The following is a 23,590-nucleotide window of genomic DNA, read 5'->3' on the forward strand; positions in this document are numbered from 1 at the left end:
CATCAGTGGCCCCTCAGGCTTCTTCTCACCCGACTGAAAAATCCCAGTTTCTTCAGACGATCCACTCCCAGACTTTCTTCCCCATCACTGTTCTCTCCTGGGTCTTCTCTAAATCCAGGATAAGAACTCGGTCACTGAGAATCATGAGTGATTTCTCTTGTTCTTTCCATGATGTCCAATCCCCTAAGTACAATTCATCCTGGTAGAGAAGCAGCATGGCTTTGTGGAAAAAGCAGGGACTTGGGAGTCACAGGTCATGGGTTCTAATCCTCACTCCACCACTTGTCAACTGTGTGACTTTGGGTAAGTCACTTAACTTCTCTGTGCCTCTGTTCCCTCACCTGTAAAATGGGGATTAAGACTGTGAGGCCCACGTGGGACAACCTGATAACCCTGTCCACACTGTGGACCACCCCCTTCTCCTCAACACGCTATCTGACCTTGGCTTCACAGACTCTGTCCTCTCCTGGTTCTCCTCTTATCTCTCCAGTCGTTCATTCCCAGTCTCTTTTGCAGGCTCCTCCTCCCCCTCCCATCCCCTTACTGTGGGGGTTCCCCAAGGTTCAGTTCTTGGTCCCCTTCTGTTCTAGATCTACACGCACTCCCTTGGTGACCTCATTCGCTCCCACGGCTTCAACTATCATCTCTACGCTGATGACACCCAGATCTACATCTCTGCCCCTTCTCTCTCCCCCTTTATCCAGGCTCGCATCTCCTCCTGCCTTCAGGACATCTCCATCTGGATGTCGGCCCGCCACCTAAAACTCAACATGTCGAAGACTGAACTCCTAGTCTTCCCTCCCAAACCCTGCCCTCTCCCTGACTTTCCCATCTCTGTTGACGGCACTACCATCCTTCCCGTCTCACAAGCCCGCAACCTTGGTGTCATCCTCGACTCCGCTCTCTCATTCACCCCTCACATCCAAGCCATGACCAAAACCTGCCAGTCTCAGCTCCGCAACATTGCCAAGATCTGCCCTTTCCTCTCCATCCATACAGCTACCCTGCTCGTTCAAGCTCTCATCTTATCCCGCCTGGACTACTGCATCAGCCTTCTCTCTGATCTCCCATCCTCGTGTCTCTCCCCACTTCAATCCATACTTCATGCTGCTGCCCGGATTGTCTTTGTCCAGAAACGCTTTGGGTATGTTACTCCCCTCCTCAAAAATCTCCAATGGCTACCAATCAATCTGCGCATCAGGCAGAAACTCCTCACCCTGGGCTTCAAGGCTTTCCATCACCGCACCCCCTACTACCTCACCTCCTTTCTCTCCTTCTACAGCCCAGCCCGCACACTCCGCTCCTCTGCCGCTAATCTCCTCACCTTACCTCGTTCTCGCCTGTCCCGCCATCGACCCCCGGCCCACGTCATCCCCCGGGCCTGGAATGCCCTCCCTCTGCCCATCCGCCAAGCTAGCTCTCTTCCTCCCTTCAAGGCCCTACTGAGAGCTCACCTCCTCCAGGAGGCCTTCCTAGACTGAGCCCCTTCCTTCCTCTCCCCCTCGTCCCCCACTCCATCCACCTAGCTTACCTCCTTCCCTTCCCCACAGCACCTGTATATATGTATATATGTTCGTACATATTTATTACTCTATTTATTTATTTATTTTACTTGTACATATCTATTCTATTTATTTTATTTTGTTAGTATGTTTGGTTTTGTTCTCTGTCTCCCCCTTTTAGACTGTGAGCCCACTGTTGGGTAGGGACTGTATATGTTGCCAACTTGTACTTCCCAAGCGCTTAGTACAGTGCGCTGCACACAGTAAGTGCTCAATAAATACGATTGATTGATTTATTGATTGATTGATTGTATCTACCCCAGTGCTTAGAACAGTGCTTTGCACATAGTAAGTGCTTATCAAGTACCATCATCATTATTATTGTTATTATTGCCATTATCAGCTACAGCTCACAGATTTCACAGAATCTGGCACATAATAAGCGCTTAATAAATACCATCATTTATTATTCTTATTATTCCAGTTAGCCATGAAGGAATTTTGTTTGATTACCTGCTTTTTTTGGTTCTTACCTGGGCTTATAAAAGGGTGCTTTTTCATACCTTCCTGGCTTCGAGTAAGTCACTCCTTTCTTTTTTTTAATTCCCCCGTCAGCTTTTTCCTCACTAAGGTCTATGTTTTGTAAAAATTTTTTTAGAAATTCAATAGACCACGATTGTTAGTTTGTGGATTTCTTTCCAAGAAAGAATGTCAAATGTTCACAAGTCATGATCACTATGGCAGAGTGATTCTTCTATCTCCTGCACTGGGACTAACTGTCCCAGAAAAGAGTCATTTGTCCTCTCCAAAAACTCTAATTTCACTTCCTCCTTCCCTAATCTCCGATGACCTTGTCATCTCCTTTGTGGTGAAATCGAAAGCATCAGACCTAACTTACCCAAGACCCACGTTCAACCTCCATGATGCTCTTCTATCTCTCCTTCCACCCTCTCCTTCTTACCAGCTTTCAAGAGAAAGTCTCCCACAGCCTTTCCAAATCTGTGCCTCTCTCTTGCCTCTCCCCCAACTGATTGATTCCTCACTCCCTTTCCCTTGCCCAGAATTCATTCTCCCTTCAACTCTCCCCAGCTTCATAGCTCTCCTGAAATCCCACTTCCTCCAGGATGTTGTCCCTGATTGAGACCCACCATCCCAGCTCATGTCATCTTAGCATAAACCTAAGCGTTTATTAACTCACACGGAGCTTTCACTAACTTTCATTAGCACTATGTACTTAAAGAACCCCGCATGAAGAAAAACTCACATTATAGTACTTCCATTATGTTCATCGCTTCCTTTACTGCATCTCATCGTATCCAGAGGAGATGTGTCTTTTGGGAAGACTGTTCCCTAATTCTTTCAAAATTGTGGTCTATCCAAAACATATAGTGAAGACGTGTTTTAGCACAACTGACTGTATAGTATGATCTTCATCTTATTTTTGTTTTCATTTTATTCTCATCCATTTTTCCATCCCCTTCTTATTCCAGTTTTATCTGTGTCATCCTTCCTCCTACTTCACTGATTGTAAATAATGTATCTGCCTGGCTTCCACAGTAGATTGCAAACTCTTTCATGGTAAGGACCATGTCTTTTACCTCTATTGCATTCAGCAACTGCTTTTCTTTGCTTCCCCATATTTCACAAATACCAATTATATCAAACTCCTCGTATTTTCCAAATAATTCACCACAGGAGACTTGCCCAGGGAGCCAAAGATACTGCTGGGGCTGTCCTTCTCCTGAGGTAGCACTTACCTGGAATGTCCGTGCCGGCTTCTGACTCTGAATGCAGGGGCTTCTGTCTTTTATTTATCTCCTCTTTGCTGCAAGAATTGCCCTGCTCAGAGTTCCTAAGCAAGGCTGTTGCAATCTGGAATCATGTCTCCTTGTCCACAAGGTACTGCAGGAGGAACAGGGCTCGAGGAAATACTATTTGCAGGAGTCTCTGGGCCCCTGGGACACCGTTCCACAAGTCCCAAGCTCCTTGTTAGAAACAGTGCTCTGCATATAGTAAGCACTCGATAGGTATGATTGATGAATTTAAAAACAAACAAACACTAAGTGCCTGATCTCTGTCCCAGCTCCTCTGGGCTATAATGGAGGGATTCAGATGCCTTATCCCGGTCCCCATCCAGGCTACACATCAGACCGCTGTTTGTTGATTGCAGGTGGGGCTCTGGATGTAATGAGATTTGATGTCAAGTGCCTAATACAGTATACTTCATACAGTAGACAATAAATAGCAATGATGATCATGATGATAAGGATGATGTCAATGGCAACCGATAATCTCCATAACCTTATCAGAGAAGAGATATAAGCTCACTGTGGACAGGGAATATGTCCATTTATTGTTGTATTGTACTTTCCAAAGTGCTTAGTAAAGTGCTTTGCACGCAGTAAGCGATCAATAAATACTATTGAATGAATGAGTTAGATCATCATCAACTTCATGATCGTCATAATTATGGTTTGCTTTTTGTTTTTCGGGTCTTTATTAAGAAGCAGCATGGCTTAGTGGCAAGAGCCCGGGCTCTGGAGAAAAGGTTGTGGGTTCTGATCCCAGCTCCACCGCTTACCAACTGGGTGACTTTGGGCCAATCACTTCACTTCTCTGTGCCTCAGTTACCTCATCTGTAAAATGGGGATTAAGACTGTGAGCCCCATGTGGGACAACCTGATTACCTTGTATCTACTCCAGCACTTAGAACAGTGCTTGGCACACAGTAAGCACTTAACAAATACTATCATCATTAAGTGCTTACCATGTGTCAGACACTGTACTAAGCACTGGGCACTGTGCGCTGTTCTAAGCACTTGGGAAAATGTAACAGAAACGCGACACATTCCCTGCCCACAAGGCGTTTATACTCTACCATCTAAGCCATCACTACATAGCAGCTTCTGAATGAATGCTTTCTTATGATGTTAAGGCCAGGTGCATTGGAAGAATTAACTCAAGGAAAAGAATTGTATTCCAAAACTAGTTTCCATCAAGACAATGTAGAATTTGTTGAAAAGACTAAACTAGAATTGGACTACCAAGCGCAACTGGTAACAAATAAAGGGTCATACAAGTTATCTTCCAAGCTGACATGACTGGCTATACTTTTAGGTAGTAACATCAGGGACTTGAAGTTCTCAAGACAGCCAGATGTTTCCAGTACTTGCCAGAATTTAGGCAAACTAGCAATGTAAGATGCTTAACTAATGACTGGGAAACAAGAATAGAGGTTCCTCTATGAGTAGAAAGATTACAAGGCTAAAAGTGAGACGATATAACCCTAGTCCTGGCTCTTCTAATGTTTAAATATGTGACCTTGGGTAAGTCACCAAGTCTCTCTGTGCCTCAATTTCCCCTTTTGTTAAACCAGGCTAGTAACCTCTCCACCCTATCTCCATGGGGATGAGGTGAAGATAAAATGAGGTAATATGGAAGAAAGCCCATTCAACTCTTCGAAAGGTGCTGTGCACATCCTGAATGCTGTCATCTTCTAGACTCTAAACTCCATGTGGATGGGGATGATGTCTACCAAATTCATTCATTCCTTCAATCGTATTTATTGAGCACTTACTGTGTGCAGAGCACTGTACTAAGCGCTTGGGAAGTAGAAGTGAACAACATATAGAGACAGTCCCTACCCAACAACGGGCTCACAGTCTAGAAGGGGGAGACAGACAACAAAACAAAACACGTGGACAGGTGTCAAGTCATCAGAATAAATAGAAGTAAGGCTAGATATACATCATTAACAAAATAAATAGAATAGTAAATATGTACAAGTAAAATACACAGAGTAATAAATCTGTACAAATATATATACAGGTGCTGTGGGGAGGGGAAGGAGGTAGGGCCGGGGGGATAGGGAGGAGGAGAGGAAAAAGGGGGGCTCAGTCTGGGAAGGCCTCCTGGAGGAGGTGAGCTCTCAGTAGGGCTTTAAAGGGAGGAAGAGGGCTAGCTTGGCAGATGTGTGGAGGGAGGGCATTCCAGGCCAGTGGGAGGACGTGGGCCGGGGGTCGACGGCGGGACAGGCGAGAATGAGGCCCAATGAGGAGGTTAGCGGCAGAGGAGCGGAGGGTGCGGGCTGGGCTGGAGAAGGAGAGAAGGGAGGTGAGGTAGGAGGGGGAGAGGTGATGGACAGCCTTGAAGCCCAGGGTGAGGAGTTTTTGCCTGATGCGTAGGTTGACTGGTAGCCACTGGAGATTTTTGACCTTGAGATGGCCAGTACCCCAGGGTCACCTTGGGACATACCACCCCTTGGCCCGCACCACCCATGCCACCTGACCCCACCCCTTCCTGCGTCCCCTCCGGGTTGCATCGTGATGGGGTTGCACTGGAAGCCATGCCTTCCAGCGCTGTCCCTCCCCTGACCACACAGTGCGATAACCTCCCTGGCTTGCCACGGGAACCAGAAAAGCAGATCCATGGGTCGGGGCAGAGGTCATCCTGACGCAGAATGGGCTGCGCCTGGGCTGGAGTTGTGCCACAGTCTACTAGACTGTAGTGGGCACCCCTTCTCTTCCTCTCCATCCTGTAGATTGTAAACTGGTTATGGGCAGGGAACGTATGTCTCTTCAATCTCTTTCAAGTACTTAGTACAGTGCTCTGCTCTATAAATATCATTGATTGCTTGATTGTGTGATGTTCCACAGTGGTTTCAGAGGAGATTGGCTCCAGATTTGTACCAGAAAATTATGCAGATGGCACATCATGTTGTAGCTACTGTGGAGGCACAGTACCACTTCTGCCCTGCTCCCTATGGGGCCGATGAGCCAGGGGCAACTGAGGTGTTTCACCATCATATACCCCAGGACTTTACTTCCCTCAGCAAAACCATCCCAGCTAACAGGAGAACTCAAACTGCTTCACCCTCTCACTCTCTCATTAGGCAATACCTCTGGCTAGTGCTCCCCAAAAATGGGTATTCTGTGAAACCTCCCCTCTGCACCTCCAGAGGCACGGGAAGCATCCAGAAGGCTGGGGGAGGGTTGTTGCTAACGTACCCTCTCAGGGTTCAGCAGTGGGTTAGGGAAGAGAGCAAATTGCTTCAGTAAACTCCCCAAAACGAGGTAATGGGCTCATGCCCTGACAGATTTCACAGATACCCCTCTTTATAAAAGAGACAAAAACATATTTTCTCTAAATATAAAAGTACCCAAGTCCCAGTCTTTATTCTCTTTGAGCAGGGAGTACATAATCAGAATGCAACCCCCTTTGCGAGACAGGGACTGTATCTGGCTTAGTACAGTACTTGTAACATAGTAAGTGCTTAGCAAATACCATTATTATAGGCAATTGACATTTCAATCAATCAATCATATTTCTTGAATGTTTACTGTGTGCAGAACACTGTATTAAGCACTTGGGAGACTACAATATACCGGAGTTGGTAGACACTTTTCCTGCCTACAAGGAGCTTCTGGTCTAGAGGGGGAGACAGATATTAATATGAATTATAGATGTGTACATAAGTACTATGGGGAAGAGGGTGAAGGGAATATGAAATGTTTACTGTGAGCCTTTTGCTGGGTAGGGACGCTGAGAAGCAGCATGGCTCAGTGGAAAGAGCCCGGGCTTCGGAGTCAGAGGTCATGGGTTCAAATCCCTGCTCTGCCAATTGTCAGCTGTGTGACTTTGGGCAAGTCATTTAACTTTTCTGTGCTTCAGTTCCCTCATTTGTAAAATGGGGATTAAGATTGTGAGCCCCACGTGGGACAACCTGATCGCCTTGTATCCCCCCGGCGCTTAGAAAAGTGCTTTGCACATAGCAAGCGCTTAACAAATACCATCATTATCATTATTATGATTATCTCTATATGTTGCCGATTTGTACTTCCCAAGCACTTAGTACAGTGCTCTGCATACTGTAACTGATCGATCAATACAACTGAATGACTAATGAAAGTGTACAAATCCAAAGGCATAAGCAACACAGAAAGGAGAGGGAGCAGGGGAAATGAGGGCTTAGTCAGGGAAGGCCTCTTGGAGGAGATGTGATTTTAATAAGGCTTTGAAGGTGGGGAGGAGAGTGATTGTTCCTTGGACATGAAGAGGGAGCGATTTCCAGGCCAGATGCAGGATGCGGGCAATGGATCGGTCGTGAGATGGCCAAGATCGAAGTACGGTGAGTAGGTTGGTGTTGGACAAGCAAAGTGAATGTGCTGTTGTTGTAGTAGGAAATCAGCAAGGTAAGAGAGGAGGGAACAAGGCAATTTAGTGCTTTAAAGCTAATGGAAAGGAGCTTCCATTTGATATGGAGGTGGATGGACAACTACTGGAGGTTCTTGCGAAATGGAGAAATACAAATTGAACAGTTTTTTTTTTAGAAATATGTCCCAGGCAGCCAAGCAGAGTATTGAGTGGAGTGAGGAAAGACAAGGGAGTACTTAACAAAATACTTGTTTAAGCACAGATTAGCCTTTTCCGATAATTTAATCTGGGTGACCCCAATACTAGCAACATCCACTTATTTTTTTTCTCCTTGTGGAAAGCCTTTTGCATAACTTCTTCTGTGATTTGAACCCATGACACTCTTCAGTTTGGAGCAAGGAAGCAAAGAGAGAGCTGCCTTTGGCTCATTTCCATTTTTCGCTGGCCTTCTAACCTCCCCTTAGAGTCAGTTCTTCGCCAGAATAGGCTGAGCTCCAGCCAGTGGCATCATCAAGTGAATAGGCTCCTCCAAGAGTGAATGACAGAGAATAGAAGCCCACCTTTCATTTTTGTGTGAGGGCCTGATCATGTGTCTGTCCATGAGTCTGCACTGGGAATCCGGAGACATGGGTTCTGGTGCCGGTTCTGCCACCTGAGATTATGCCATCACTAAGGATCTTTCTGACCTAAAAAAACAACCGAGGTTGATCTGCTAGGTAGACAGATCCAGCAGGTATCCTGAAATTAGTTGGTTATCGTGATCAATGAGCAGTGCAAGGCAACTACCTGCGAAGCTACGACATTACAACATAGCATAGACACTGTGTCTTAGTCACTTTGGCCACAAATCAAACCTGCTCACTTCCTAAAAAACCTTTTATAGCACAAGCAACAAGAGTGTGCGAGTGGCACGGTACAAACCGCTAGCACTAAAGTTAACTCCTCTACACACGTTTAAAGTCCTGAAGTCTCAGGACCTAGAACTCAATAGGAGACTCCATCCACCACCAAGCAGATGATAACGATGGTGACTGGGGACGGCCAGTGCACTTGACCCAAACAAGAATGGATTTCGACAAATGTGTTCCGTTCTCAAAAATGGTGATCAGTCTCACTCAAAGAGGATTCATGACTAAAAGCTTGTTCCCTCAGATACTGCTTCCTTCCAGAATCACAGTCTTCACATGAAGACAGTTTTCCCTCTGAACAAATTTCTCAGAGCCTCTTTCATGTCTTTGTTCCTCAGGCTGTAGATGAAGGGGTTCAGCATGGGGGTGACCACCGTGTACATCACAGAGGCTATCGAGCCCTTCCATGATGCTTGGGTAGATACGGGGCTGAGGTAGACCCCTAAACTAGTGCCATAGAATAAGGAGACCCCTGATAGATGTGAGCAACAGGTGTTGAAGGCTTTATATCTTCCTTTGGCAGATGGGACTCTCAGTATGGTGGTTATGATGCGGGTGTAAGAGAAGATGATACCCACAACGGGAATAATACCCAATATAACAGTCAGCACATACAGCAATACATCATTGATCAAAGTATCTGTGCAGGAAAGCTTTAGGACCCTGTTAGGCTCACAGAAAAAGTGAAGGATTTCATTGTCTGTACAAAAAGATAGCGGAACCACCAATAATGTGTGAACCAGGGCATCAAGGCTACTGACACTCCAGGACCCACCAACCATCAGGGCACAGAGCTGTGGGTTCATGATGGTGGTGTAGTGGAGGGGGTGGCATATAGCCAGGTAGCGATCACAAGCCATCCCAATGAGGAGGAAATGGTCTAGACCTGCAAACAGAAGGAAAAAAACATTTGGGCCAGGCAGCCAGCATACGATATTGATTTATCTTGGGTCTGGAGGATGGCCAACATCTTGGGGATCATGGTAGATAATAGACAGGCATCGGCCAGGGAGAGATTGATGAGGAAGAAATACATGGGGGTGTGCAGGTGCGGGTCGGAGCCTACGGCCAGGATGATGAGTAGGTTCCCCAGGACCCCAAGCAGGTACATCCAGAGGAACAGCCCGAAGAAGAGCTGCCACTGCTCCACCCAGTCAAACAGTCCCAGGAGGAGGAATATCGGGACGCTGGTTTGGTTCCCCTTCACCATGGGGCCAGAGAATCTGCTGAGAGAGACATGGCAGGAGAATGAGATGACAGATCAATCACATCCTGGTTCTGCCTAAACCTACATTCTATGCGGTTTAATGTGTGTGTGTGTGTGTGTGTGTGTGTGTGTGTGTGTGTGTGTGTTTGTGTTGAGGGGGAGGGAGGTTAACATGGGCAGAGTAAACAGTGGAGAGACCCTATCACTCCACTTCAGACCGGCCCAGCTCTATTGGAAAGGTGCTCAGGAGGCCTGGGGTCTGGCTGGACATCTCGTTCATCTGAAATTCTCCCACTCCCACTCTCCAGCCTTCCTGGGGTCCTGGGTCTGCCCTTCCTGGGCCTGTGTGTGTGCCAGCACAGGGTACAGCAGATTCATTCGATAGCATTGATTGAGTGCTTACTGTGTGCAGAGCACTGTACTAAGTACTTGGAAATGCAATTCCGCCCTACCCCCAGGCATAGCACTGGGCTCTCCCAGTCTCCTGCTCCCCATTCTGCATGGAACACCCCATCAGAGATTCAGAGCCCGTCATCAGTGGCCCCTCAGGTTTCTCCTCACCCGACTGAAAAATCCCACTTTCTTCAGACACTCCACTCCCAGACTTTCTTCCCCATTACTGTACTCTCCTGGGCCTTCTCCAAATCCAGGATAAGAACTCGGTCACTGAGAATCATGTGTGATTTCCAATCATGATGTCCAATCCCCTAAATACCATTCATCCTGGTAGGGAAGTAGCGTGGCTTTGTGCAAAAAGCACGGACTTGGGAGTCAGAGGTCATGAGTTCTAATCCTGGCTCCACCACTTGTCAAATGTGTGACTTTGGGCAAGTCACTTAACTTCTCTGTGCCTCAGTTACCTCATCTGTAAAATGGGGATTAGGACTGTTAGCCTCACTTGGGACAAGCTGATAACCTTGTATCTACCCCAGTGCTCAGAACAGTGCTTTCCACATAGTAAGTGCTTCCTTCCTCTCCCCCTCCTCCCCCTCCCCATCCCCCTGCCTTACCTCCTTCCCCTCCCCACAGCACCTCTATATATGTATATATGTTCAAACATATTTATTACTCTATTTATTTTACTTGTACATATTCTATTTATTTTATTTTGTTAATATGTTTTGTTTTGTTGTCTGTCTCCCCCTTCTAGACTGTGAGCCCACTGTTGGGTAGGGACCGTCTCTACGTGTTGCCAACTTGTACATTCCAAGCGCTTAGTACAGTGCCCTGCACACAGTAAGTGCTTAATAAATATGACTGAATGAATGAATCATCATTATTATTGTTATTATGGCAAGTCACTTAACTTCTCTGTGCCTCAGTTACTTCATCTGTAAAATGGGGATTAAGACTGTGAGCCCCACGTGGGACAACCTGATAACCTTGTATCTACCCCAGTGCTTAGAACAGTGCTTTGCACATAGTAAGCGCTTATCAAGTCCCATCATCATAATTATTGTTATTATTGCCATTATGAACAACAGCTCACAGATTTCACAGAATATGGCACATAATAAGCACTTAATAAATACCATCATTTATTATTCTTATTATTCCAGGTAGCCATGAAGGAATTTTGTTTTGTTACCTGCTTTTTTTTGGTTCTTACCTGGGTTTATAAAAGGGTGCTTTTGAATACCTTCCTGGCTTCGAGTAAGTTACTCCTTTTTGTTTTAACTCCCCAGGTCAGCTTTTTCCTCACTAAGGTCAATGTTTTGTAATTTTTTTTTTAGAAATTCAATAGCCCACGATTGCTAGTTTGTGGATTTCTTCCCCAGCAAGAATGTCAAATGTTCACAAGTCATGATCACTAGGGCAGAGCGATTCTTCTATCTCCTGCACTAGGTCCAGCACACAATTCATAATACAATTCAATGTGTAATTTTTCCATGTTGGCTGTAGTACTAATGGTCCCAGAAAAGAGTCATTTGCCCAATCCAAAACCTTAAATTTCACTTCCTCCTTCCCTAATCTCCGATGACCTTGTCATCTCCTTTGCTGGTGAAATCGAAAGCATGAGACCTAACTTGCCCAAGACCCACCTTCAACCTCCATGATGCTCTTCTATCTCTCCTTCCACCCTCTCCTTCTTACCAGCTTTCAAGAGAATGTCTCCCACAGCCTTTCCAAATCTGTGCCACTCTCTTGCCTCTCCCCCAACTGATTGATTCCTCACTCCCTTTCCCTTGCCCAGAATTCATTCTCCCTTCAACTCTCCCCAGCTTCATAGCTCTCCTGAAATCCCTCTTCCTCCAGGATGTTGTCCCTGATTGAGGCCCACCATCCCAACTCACATCTTCTTAGAATACACCTAAGCGTTTATTAACTCACATGCAGCTTTCACTAACTTTCATCAGCATTATGTATTTGAAGAACCCCGCATGAAGGAAAACTCACATTATAGTACTTCCATTATGTTCGTCGCTTCCTGTACTGCATCTCATCTTATCCAGAGAAGATGTGTGTTTTGGGAAGACTGTTCGCTAATTCTTCCAAAAACTGTGTTCTATCCAGAACACATAGTGAAGACATGTGTTTTAGCACAACCGACTGTATAGTATGATCTTCATCCTTTTTTTTGTTTTCATTTTATTCTCTTATCCATTTTTCCATTCCCTTATTATTCCAGTTTTATCTGTATCATCCTTCATCCTACTCCACTGACTGTAAACAATGTATCTGCCTGGCTTCCACATTAGATTGTAAACTCTTTTATGGTAAGGAACATGTCTTTTACCTCTACTGCATTCAGCAACTGCTTTTTTTTTACTTCCCCATATTTCAGAAATGCCAATTATATCAAACTCCTCCTATTTTCCAAGTAATTCACTGCAGGAGACTTGCCCAGGTAGCCAAAGATACTGCTGGGGCTGTCCTTCTCCTGAGGAAGCTCTTACCTGGAATGTCTGTGCTGGCCTCTGGCTCTGAGTACAGGGGCTTCTGTCTTTTTTTGGTCTCCTCTTTGCTGCAAGAATTGCCCTGCTCAGAGTTCCTAAGCAAGGCTGTTGCAATCTGGAATCATGTCTCCTCGCCCACAAGGTAGTGTGGGAGAGAGCGGGCTCGAGGCAAGACTATTTGCAGGAGTCTCTGGGCCCCTGGGACACCGTTCGACAAGTCCCAAGCTCCTTGTTAGAAACAGTGCTCTGCATATAGTAAGCACTCGATAGGTATGATTGATGAATTAAAAACCAAACAAACACTAAGTGCCTGATCTCTGTCCCAGCTCCTCTGGGCTATAATGGAGGGATTCAGATGCCTTATCCTGGTCCTTATCCAGGCTACCCATCAGACCTCTGTTTGTTGATTGCAGGTGGGGCTCTGGATGTAATGAGATTTGATGTCAAGTGCCTAATACAGTATACTTCATACAGTAGACAATAAATAGCAATGATGATTACGATGATAAGGATATCAATGGCAACCGATAATCTCCATAACCTTCTTGTCAAAGAAGAGACATAAGCTCATGTGGACAGAGAATATGTCCATTGATTGTTGTATTGTACTCTCCCAAGCGCTTAGTAATGTGGTTTGCACACAGTAAGCGATCAAGAAATACTATTGAATGAATGAATGAATTAGATTATCATCATCTTCATGATCGTCATAATTATGGTTTGTTTTTTGTTTTTCGGGTCTTTATTAAGAAGCAGCGTGGCTTAGTGGCAAGAGCCCGGGCTCCGGAGAAAAGGTTGTGGGTTCTGATCCCAGCTCCACCACTTACCAACTGGGTGACTTTGGGCCAATCACTTCACTTCTCTGTGCCTCAGTTACCTCATCTGTAAAATAGGGATTAAGACTGTGAGCCCCACGTGGGACAACCTGATTACCTTGTATTTACCCCAGCGCTTAGAACAGTCCTTGGCACACGGTAAGCACTTAACAAATACCATCATCATTAAGTGCTTACTATGTGTCAGACATTGTTCTAAGCACTGGGCACTGTGTGTTGTTCTAAGCACTTGGGAAAATAAAACAGAAACGCAAGACACATTCCCTGCCCACAAGGAGCTTATACTCTACCATTGAAGCCATCGCTACATAGCAGCTTCTCAATGAATGCTTTCTAATTATGTTAATGCCATGTGCATTGGAAGAACTTACTCAGGGAAAGGAATTGTATTGCATAACTAGTTTCCATCAAGACAACATAGAATTTGTTGAAAAGACTAAACAAGAATTGGACTACCAAGCCCAACTGGTAACAAATAAAGGGACAGACAAGCTATATTCCAAGCTGACATGACTGGTTAAACTTTTAGGTAGTAACATCAGGGACTCGAAGTTCTCAAGAAAGCCAGGTGTTCCCAGTACTTGCCAGAATTTAGGCAAACTAGCGATGTAAGATGCTTTACTAATGACTAGGAAACCAGAATAGAGGTTCCTCTATGAGTAGAAAGATTACAAGGCAAAAAGTGAGAAGATATGACCCTAGTCCTGGCTCTTCTAATGTGTGACCTTGGGTAAGTCACCAAGTTTCTCTGTGCCTCGATTTCCCCTTTTGTTAATCTAGGCTAGTAACCTCTCCACCCTCTCTCCATTAGGATGGGGTGAAGAAAAAATGAGGTAATATGGAAGAAAGCGCATTCAACTCTTTGAAAGATGCTGTGCACATCCTGAATATTATCATCTTCTAGACTCTAAACTCCATGTGGATGGCGAATATGTCTACCAGATCTCTTTCAAGCACTTAGTACAGTGTTTTGCTCTATAAATATCATTGATTGATTGATTATGTGATGTTCCATATTGGTTTCAGAGGAGATATGCTCCAGATTTGGACCAGGAAATTATGCAGATGGCACATCATGTTGTAGCCACTGTGGAGGCACAGTACCACTTCTGCTCTCCTCCCTATGGGGCTGATGAGCCAGGGGCAACCGAGGTGTTTCACCTTCATATACCGCAGGACTTTACATCCCTCATCAAAACCATCCCAGCTAACAGGAGAACTCAAACTGCTTCACCCTCTCATTCTCTCATTAGGCAATACCTCTGGCTAGTGCTCCCCAAAAGTGGGCATTCTGTGAAACCTCCCCCCTGCACCCGCAGAAGCACGGGAAGCATCCAGAAGGCTGGGGGAGGGTTGTTGTTAACACCTACCCTCTCAGGGTTCAGCAGTGGGTTAGGGAAGAGAGCCAATTGCTTCAATAACCTCCCCAAAACAAGGTAATGGGCTCATGCCCAGACAGATTTCACAGATACCCCTCTTTATAGAAAAGAGACAAAAACATATTTTCTCTCTATATAAAAGTACCCAAGTCCCAATCTTTATTCTCATTGTGTAAGGAGTACATAATCAGAATGCCACCCCCTTTTTGAGACAGGGACTGTATCTGGCTTAGTACAGTGCTTGGAACATAGTAAGTGCTTAGCAGATACCATGATTATAGGTAATTAGCATTTCAATCAATCAATCATATTTATTAAGTCTTTATTGTGTGCAGAACACTGTATTAAGCGCTTGGGAGAGTACAATATGACAGAGTTGGTAGACACTTTTCCTGCCTACAACGAGCTTATGTTCTAGAGGGGGTGACAGATATTAACATAAATTATAGATGTGTCCATAAGTACTATGGGGAAGAGGGTGAGGTGAATATCAAGTGTTTACTGTGAGCCCGTTGTTGGGTAGGGACCATCTCTATATGTTGCCGATTTGTACTTCCCAAGTGCTAAGTACAGTGCTCTGCACACCGTAAATGCTCAAGAAATGCAACTGAATGACTAATGAAAGTGTACAAATCCAAAGGCATAGGCAACAGAGAAGGGAAAGGGAGCATGGGAAATGGCTTAGTCAAGGAAAGCTTCTTGGAGGAGATGTGATTTTAATAAGGCTTTTAAGGTGGGGAGGAGAGTGATTGTTTCTTGGATATGAAGAGGGAGCGAATTCCAGGCCAGAGGCAGGATGTGGGCAATGGGTCAGTGGTGAGATAGACAAGATCGAAGTACGGTGAGTAGGTTGGTGTTGGACGAGCAAAGTGAACGTGCTGGGTTGTAGTAGGAAATCAACAAGGTAAGAGAGGAGGGAATAAGGTAACAGTGCTTTAAAGCTAATGGAAAGGAGCTTCCATTTGATATGGAGGTGGATGGACAACTACTGGAGGTTCTTGAGGAATGGAGAAATATAAATTGAACAGTTTTTTTTTAGAACTATGTCCCAGGCAACCGAGCAGAGTATTGAGTGGAGTGAGGAAAGACAAGGGAGCACTTAACAAAATACAGGTTTAGACACAGATTCACCTTTTCCGATAAGATGGATAACCCCAATACTAGCAACATCCACTGATTTATTTTTCTCCTTGTGGAGAGTGTTGTGCATAACTTCTTCTGTGATCTCAACCCATGACACTTTTCAGTTTGGAGCAAGAAGGAAAAGAGAGAGCTGCCTTTGATTGGTTTGATTCCATTTTTCCCTGGCCTTCTAAACACCCCTTGGAGCCAGCTCTTCGCTGGAATAGGCTGAGCTCCACCCAGTGTCATCATCAAGTGAATAGGCTCCTCCAATAGTGAAAGACAGAGAATAGAAACCCACCTTTTATTTTTGTGTGAGGGCCTGATCATGTGTCTCTCTGTGGGTCTGCTCTGGGAATCCAGAGACATGGGTTCTGGTGCCGGTTCTGCCTCCTGGGGTTATGCCATCACTAAGGATCTATCTGACCTAAAAAAACAACCGAGGGTGATCTGCAAGGTAGACAGATCCAGAAGGTATCCTGAAATTAGTTGGTTATCGTGATCAGTGAGCAGTGCAAGGCAACCACCTGCGAAGCTAGGACATTGCAACTTAGCATAGGCACTGTGTCCTTGTCACTTTGGCCGTAAATCGAACCTGCTCATTTCCAAAAAAACCTTTTTGAGCACAAGCAACAAGAGTGTGCAAGTGGCACGGCACAAACTGCTAGCACTAAAATTAACTCCTCTACACAGGTTTAAAGTCCTGAAGTCTCAGAACCTAGGACTCAATAGGAGACTCCATCCACCACCAAGCAGATGATAATGATGGTGACTGGGGACAGCCAGTGCACTTGACCCTAACAAGAATGGATTTTGACAAATGCATTCTGTTCTCAAAAATGGTGATCGGTCTCACTCAAAGAGGATTCGTGACTCAAAAGCTTGTTTCATCAGATCCTGCTTCCTTCCAGGACGCAGCAGAATGAATCACAGTCTTTGCATGAAGACAGTTTTCCCTCTGAACACATTTCTCAGAGCCTCTTTCATGTCTCTGTTCCTCAGGCTGTAGATGAAGGGGTTCAGCATGGGGGTGACCACCGTGTACATCACAGAGGCTATCGAGCCTTTCTGTGATGCTTGGGTAGATACGGGGCTGAGGTAGACCCCTAAACCAGTGCCATAGAATAAGGAGACCCCTGATAGATGTGAGCAACAGGTGTTGAAAGCTTTATATCTTCCTTTGGCAGATGGGACTCTTATTATGGTGGTTATGATGCGGGTGTAAGAGAAAATGATACCCAAAAAGGGAATAATACCCAACATAATGGTTAGCACATACCGCAATACATCATTGATCAAAGTGTCTGTGCAGGAAAGCTTTAGGACCCGATTAAACTCACAGAAAAAGTGAAGGATTTCATTGTCTGTACAGAAAGATAACGGAACCACCAATAATGTGTGAACCAGGGCATCAAGGCTCCTGACACTCCTGGACCCAGCAACGATGAGCGCACAGAGGCGTGGGTTCATGATGGTGGTGTAGTGGAGGGGGTGGCATATAGCCACATAGCGATCACAAGCCATCCCGACGAGGAGGAAATGGTCTAGACCTACAAAGAGAAGGAAAAAAAACATTTGGGCCAGGCAGCCAGCATACGATATGGATTTATCTTGGGTCAGGAGGTTGGCCAACATCTTGGGCATTGTGTTAGATAATAGACAGGCATCAGCCAGGGAGAGGTTTATGAGGAAGAAGTACATGGGGGTGTGCAGGTGCGGGTAGGAGCCGACGGCCGGGACGATGAGCAGGTTCCCCAGGACCCCAAGCAGGTACATCCAGAGGAACAGCCCGAAGAAGAGCTGCCGCTGCTCCACCCAGTCAAACAGTCCCAGGAGGAGGAATTCCGAGACGCTGGTTTGGTTCCCCTTCGCCATGGGGCCAGAAAATCTGCTGGGAGAGACATGGCAGGAGAATGAGATGACAGATCAATCACATTCTGGTTCTGCCTCAATCTAGATTCTATGTAGTTTAATGTGTGTGTGTGGTGGGGGGGAGGTTAACATGGGCAGAGAAAGCAGTGGAGAGGCCCCATCACTCGACTTCAGACCACCCCAGCTCTATTGGAAAGGTGGTTAGGAGGCCTGGGGTCTGGCTGGACATCTTGTTCACCTGAAATTCTCCCACTCCCACTCTCCAGCCTTCCTGGGGTCCTGGGTCTGCCCTTCCTGGGCCTGTGTGTGTGCCAGCACAGGGTGAAGTGGGTTCATTCAATAGCATTTATGGAGCGCTTACTGTGTGCCAAGCACTTGGAAATGCAATTCTGCCCTACCCCCAGGCATAGCATTGGGCTCTCCCAGTCTGGCTGCTCCCCATTCTCCATAGAACACCCCATCAGAGACTTGGAGCCCCTCATCAGTGGCCCCTCAGGCTTCTCCTCACCCGACTGAAAAATCCCAGTTTCTTCAGACACTCTACTCACAGACTTTCTTCCCTATCACTGTTCTCTCCTGGGCCTTCTCCAAATCCAGGATAAGAACTCGGTCACTGAGAATCATGAGTGATTCATCTTGTTCTTTCGATGATGTCCAATCCCCTAAATACCATTCATCCTGGTAGAGAAGCAGCGTGGCTTTGTGGAAAAAGCACAGACTTGGGAGTCAGAGATCATGAGTTCTAATCCTGGCTCCACCACTTGTCAACTGTGTGACTTTGGACAAGTCACTTCAGTCATTCATTCAGTCTTTCAATCGTATTTATTGAGCGCTTACTGTGTGCAGATCACTGTACTAATTACTTGGGAAGTACAAGTTGGCTACATATAGAGACAGTCCCTACCCAACAGCGGGCACATATAGAGACAGTCCCTACCCAACAGCGGGCTCACAGTCTAGAAGGGGAAGACAACTTCTCTGTGCCTCAGTTACTTCATCTGTAAAATGGGGATTAAGACTGTGAGCCCCACGTGGGACAACCTGATAACCTTGTATGTTTTGCACATAGTAAGTGCTTATCAAGTACCATCATCATTATTATTGTTATTATTGCCATTATCAGCAACAGCTCACAGATTTCACAGAATCTGGCACATAATAAGCGCTTAATAAATACCATCATTTATTATTCTTATTATTCCAGTTAGCCATGAAGGAATTTTGTTTGGTTACCTGCTTTTTTTGGTTCTTACCTAGGCTTATAAAAGGGTCCTTTTTCACACCTTCCTGGCTTCAAGTAAGCCACTCCTTTCTTTTTTTTAACTCCCCCTGTCAGCTTTTTCCTCACTAAGGTCTATGTTTTGTAAAAAAATTTTTAGAAATTCAATAGACCACGATTGTTAGTTTGTGGATTTCTTTCCAAGAAAGAATGTCAAATGTTCACAATTCATGATCACTATGGCAGAGTGATTCTTCTATCTCCTGCACTAGGACTAACTGTCCCAGAAAAGAGTCATTTGTCCTCTCCAAAAACTCTAATTTCACTTCCTCCTTCCCTAATCTCCAATGACCTTGTCATCTCCTTTGAGGTGAAATCTAAAGCATCAGACCTAACTTGCCCAAGACCCACCTTCAACCTCCATGATGCTCTTCTATCTCTCCTTCCACCCTCTCCTTCTTACCAGCTTTCAAGAGAAAGTCTCCCACAGCCTTTCCAAATCTGTGCCTCTCTCTTGCCTCTCCCCCAACTGATTGATTCCTCACTCTCTTTCCCTTGCCCAGAATTCATTCTCCCTTCAACTCTCCCCAGCTTCATAGCTCTCCTGAAATCCCACTTCCTCCAGGATGTTGTCCCTGATTAAGGCCCACCATCCCAGCTCATGATATCTTAGCATTAAACACCTAAGCATTTATTAACTCACACGGAGCTTTCACTATCTTTCATTAGCACTATGTACTTGAAGAACCCCGCATGAAGGAAAACTCACATTATAGTACTTCCATTATGTTCATCGCTTCCTTTATTGCATCTCATCGTATCCAGAGGAGATGTGTCCTTTAGGAAGAGTGTTCCCTAATTTGTTCAAAAACTGTGTTCTATCCAAAACATATAGTGAAGACATGTGTTTTAGCACAACTGACTGTATAGTATGATCTTCATCTTATTTTTGTTTTCATTTTATTCTCTTATCCATTTTGCCATCCCCTTCTTATTCCAGGTTTATCTGTGTCATCCTTCCTCCTACTCCACTGATTGTAAATAATGTATCTGCCTGGCTTCCGCAGTAGATTGTAAACTCTTTCATGGTAAGGACCATGTCTTTTACCTCTATTGCATTCAGCAAGTGCTTTTCTTTGCTTCCCCATATTTCACAAATACCAATTATATAAAACTCCTCCTATTTTCCAAATTATTCACCACAGGAGACTTGCCCAGGGAGCCAAAGATACTGCTGGGGCTGTCCTTCTCCTGAGGTAGCTCTTACCTGGAATGTCCATGCCGGCCTCTGACTCTGAGTGAAGGGGCTTCTGTCTTTTATTTGTCTCCTCTTGGCTGCAAGAATTGCCCTGCTCAGAGTTCCTAAGCAAGGCTGTTGCGAGCTGGAATCATGTCTCCTCGCCCACAAGGTAGTGTGGGAGGGAGCGGGCTCGAGGCAAGACTATTTGCAGGAGTCTCTGGGCCCCTGGGACACCGTTCCACAAGTCCCAAGCTCCTTGTTAGAAACAGTGCTCTGCATATAGTATGCACTCGATAGCTACGACTGATGAATTAAAAACCAAACAAACACTAAGTGCCTGATCTCTGTCCCAGCTCCTCTGGGCTATAATGGAGGGATTCAGATGCCTTTTCCTGGTCCTCATCCAGGCTACCCATCAGACCGCTGTTTGTTGATTGCAGGTGGGGCTCTGGAGATAATGAGATTTGATGTCAAGTGCCTAATACAGTATACTTCATACAGTAGACAATAAACAGCAATGATGATTATGATGATAAGGATGATGTCAATGGCAACTGATAAATCCATAACCTTCTTATCAGAGAAGAGACATAAGCTCACTGTGGACAAGGTATATGTCCATTTATTGTTACATTGTACTCTCCCAAGTGCTTAGTAAAGTGCTTTGCACACAGTAAGCGATGAATAAATACTATTGAATGAATGAATGAATTAGATCATCATCAACTTCATTATCATCATAATTATGGTTCTTTTCTGTTTTTTGGGCCTTTATTAAGAAGCAGCGTGGCTTAGTGGCAAGAGCCCGGGCTTGAGAAAAGATTGTGGGTTCTAATCCCAGCTCCACTGCTTACCAACTGGGTGACTTTGGACCAATCACTTGACTTCTCTGTGCTTCAGTTGCCTCATCTGTAAAATGGGGATTAAGATTGTGAGCCCTACGTGGGACAACCTGATTACCTTGTGTCTACTCCAGCACTTAGAACAGTGCTTGGCACACAGTAAGCACTTAACAAATACCATCATTAAGTCCTTACTATGTGTCAGACACTGTACTAAGCACTGGGCACTGTGGGCTGTTCTAAGCACTTGGGAAAATAAAACAGAAACGCAAGGCACATTCCCTGCCCACAAGGAGTTTATACTCTACCATCTAAGCCATCACTACTTAGCAGCTTCTGAATGAATGCTTTCTTATGATGTTAAGGCCAGGTGCATTGGAAGAATTAACTCAAGGAAAAGAATTGTATTCCAAAACTAGTTTCCATCAAGACAATGTAGAATTTGTTGAAAAGACTAAACTAGAATTGGACTACCAAGCCCAACTGGTAACAAATAAAGGGACAGACAAGCTATATTCCAAGCTGACATGACTGGTTAAACTTTTAGGTAGTAACATCAGGGACTCGAAGTTCTCAAGAAAGCCAGGTGTTCCCAGTACTTGCCAGAATTTAGGCAAACTAGCGATGTAAGATGCTTTACTAATGACTAGGAAACCAGAATAGAGGTTCCTCTATGAGTAGAAAGATTACAAGGCAAAAAGTGAGAAGATATGACCCTAGTCCTGGCTCTTCTAATGTGTGACCTTGGGTAAGTCACCAAGTTTCTCTGTGCCTCGATTTCCCCTTTTGTTAATCTAGGCTAGTAACCTCTCCACCCTCTCTCCATTAGGATGGGGTGAAGAAAAAATGAGGTAATATGGAAGAAAGCGCATTCAACTCTTTGAAAGATGCTGTGCACATCCTGAATATTATCATCTTCTAGACTCTAAACTCCATGTGGATGGCGAATATGTCTACCAGATCTCTTTCAAGCACTTAGTACAGTGTTTTGCTCTATAAATATCATTGATTGATTGATTATGTGATGTTCCATATTGGTTTCAGAGGAGATATGCTCCAGATTTGGACCAGGAAATTATGCAGATGGCACATCATGTTGTAGCCACTGTGGAGGCACAGTACCACTTCTGCTCTCCTCCCTATGGGGCTGATGAGCCAGGGGCAACCGAGGTGTTTCACCTTCATATACCGCAGGACTTTACATCCCTCATCAAAACCATCCCAGCTAACAGGAGAACTCAAACTGCTTCACCCTCTCATTCTCTCATTAGGCAATACCTCTGGCTAGTGCTCCCCAAAAGTGGGCATTCTGTGAAACCTCCCCCCTGCACCCGCAGAAGCACGGGAAGCATCCAGAAGGCTGGGGGAGGGTTGTTGTTAACACCTACCCTCTCAGGGTTCAGCAGTGGGTTAGGGAAGAGAGCCAATTGCTTCAATAACCTCCCCAAAACAAGGTAATGGGCTCATGCCCAGACAGATTTCACAGATACCCCTCTTTATAGAAAAGAGACAAAAACATATTTTCTCTCTATATAAAAGTACCCAAGTCCCAATCTTTATTCTCATTGTGTAAGGAGTACATAATCAGAATGCCACCCCCTTTTTGAGACAGGGACTGTATCTGGCTTAGTACAGTGCTTGGAACATAGTAAGTGCTTAGCAGATACCATGATTATAGGTAATTAGCATTTCAATCAATCAATCATATTTATTAAGTCTTTATTGTGTGCAGAACACTGTATTAAGCGCTTGGGAGAGTACAATATGACAGAGTTGGTAGACACTTTTCCTGCCTACAACGAGCTTATGTTCTAGAGGGGGTGACAGATATTAACATAAATTATAGATGTGTCCATAAGTACTATGGGGAAGAGGGTGAGGTGAATATCAAGTGTTTACTGTGAGCCCGTTGTTGGGTAGGGACCATCTCTATATGTTGCCGATTTGTACTTCCCAAGTGCTAAGTACAGTGCTCTGCACACCATAAATGCTCAAGAAATGCAACTGAATGACTAATGAAAGTGTACAAATCCAAAGGCATAGGCAACACAGAAGGGAAAGGGAGCATGGGAAATGGCTTAGTCAAGGAAAGCTTCTTGGAGGAGATGTGATTTTAATAAGGCTTTTAAGGTGGGGAGGAGAGTGATTGTTTCTTGGATATGAAGAGGGAGCGAATTCCAGGCCAGAGGCAGGATGTGGGCAATGGGTCAGTGGTGAGATAGACAAGATCGAAGTACGGTGAGTAGGTTGGTGTTGGACGAGCAAAGTGAACGTGCTGGGTTGTAGTAGGAAATCAACAAGGTAAGAGAGGAGGGAATAAGGTAACAGTGCTTTAAAGCTAATGGAAAGGAGCTTCCATTTGATATGGAGGTGGATGGACAACTACTGGAGGTTCTTGAGGAATGGAGAAATA

The 23,590-nt window shown here is 45.0% G+C and overlaps 1 protein-coding gene and 1 pseudogene across 1 annotated transcript; both read right to left on the bottom strand.

Annotated features, from left to right (window-relative positions):
• Positions 1-8,835: 8,835 nt before the first annotated feature.
• Positions 8,836-9,686, bottom strand: LOC119923687 (annotated as a pseudogene).
• An 80-nt stretch (positions 9,687-9,766) lies between these two features.
• LOC119923688 (olfactory receptor 7G3-like) lies at positions 9,767-17,648 on the bottom strand. Its single transcript, XM_038742994.1, has 5 exons — positions 17,029-17,648; positions 14,608-14,710; positions 14,013-14,156; positions 12,668-12,782; positions 9,767-9,789 (listed from the first exon to the last, which is right to left on the bottom strand). The coding sequence occupies exons 1-5, from the start codon at positions 17,646-17,648 to the stop codon at positions 9,767-9,769; spliced, it is 1,005 nt and encodes a 334-aa protein (XP_038598922.1).
• Between the last annotated feature and the right edge of the window lie 5,942 nt (positions 17,649-23,590).

Source organism: Tachyglossus aculeatus, unplaced genomic scaffold (genome assembly GCF_015852505.1).
Source record: "Tachyglossus aculeatus isolate mTacAcu1 unplaced genomic scaffold, mTacAcu1.pri scaffold_218_arrow_ctg1, whole genome shotgun sequence".
Lineage (NCBI taxonomy): Eukaryota > Metazoa > Chordata > Mammalia > Monotremata > Tachyglossidae > Tachyglossus > Tachyglossus aculeatus.

What these genes read in the sequence shown, in the direction of transcription:
- LOC119923688 (XM_038742994.1), bottom strand. Translation starts at nt 17,648, where the DNA reads ATGCCCAAGATGTTGGCCAACCTCCTGACCCAAGATAAATCCATATCG. An exon ending in TACACGGTGGTCACCCCCAT is followed by an intron (nt 14,711 to 17,028) that starts GCTGAACCCCTT and finishes TTCTCCTGTTAG; the next exon opens with CTGGGATGGTTTTGATGAGG. An exon ending in GGCCAGCACAGACATTCCAG is followed by an intron (nt 9,790 to 12,667) that starts GTAAGAGCTTCC and finishes TGTCTCTCTCAG; the next exon opens with CAGATTCTCTGGCCCCATGG.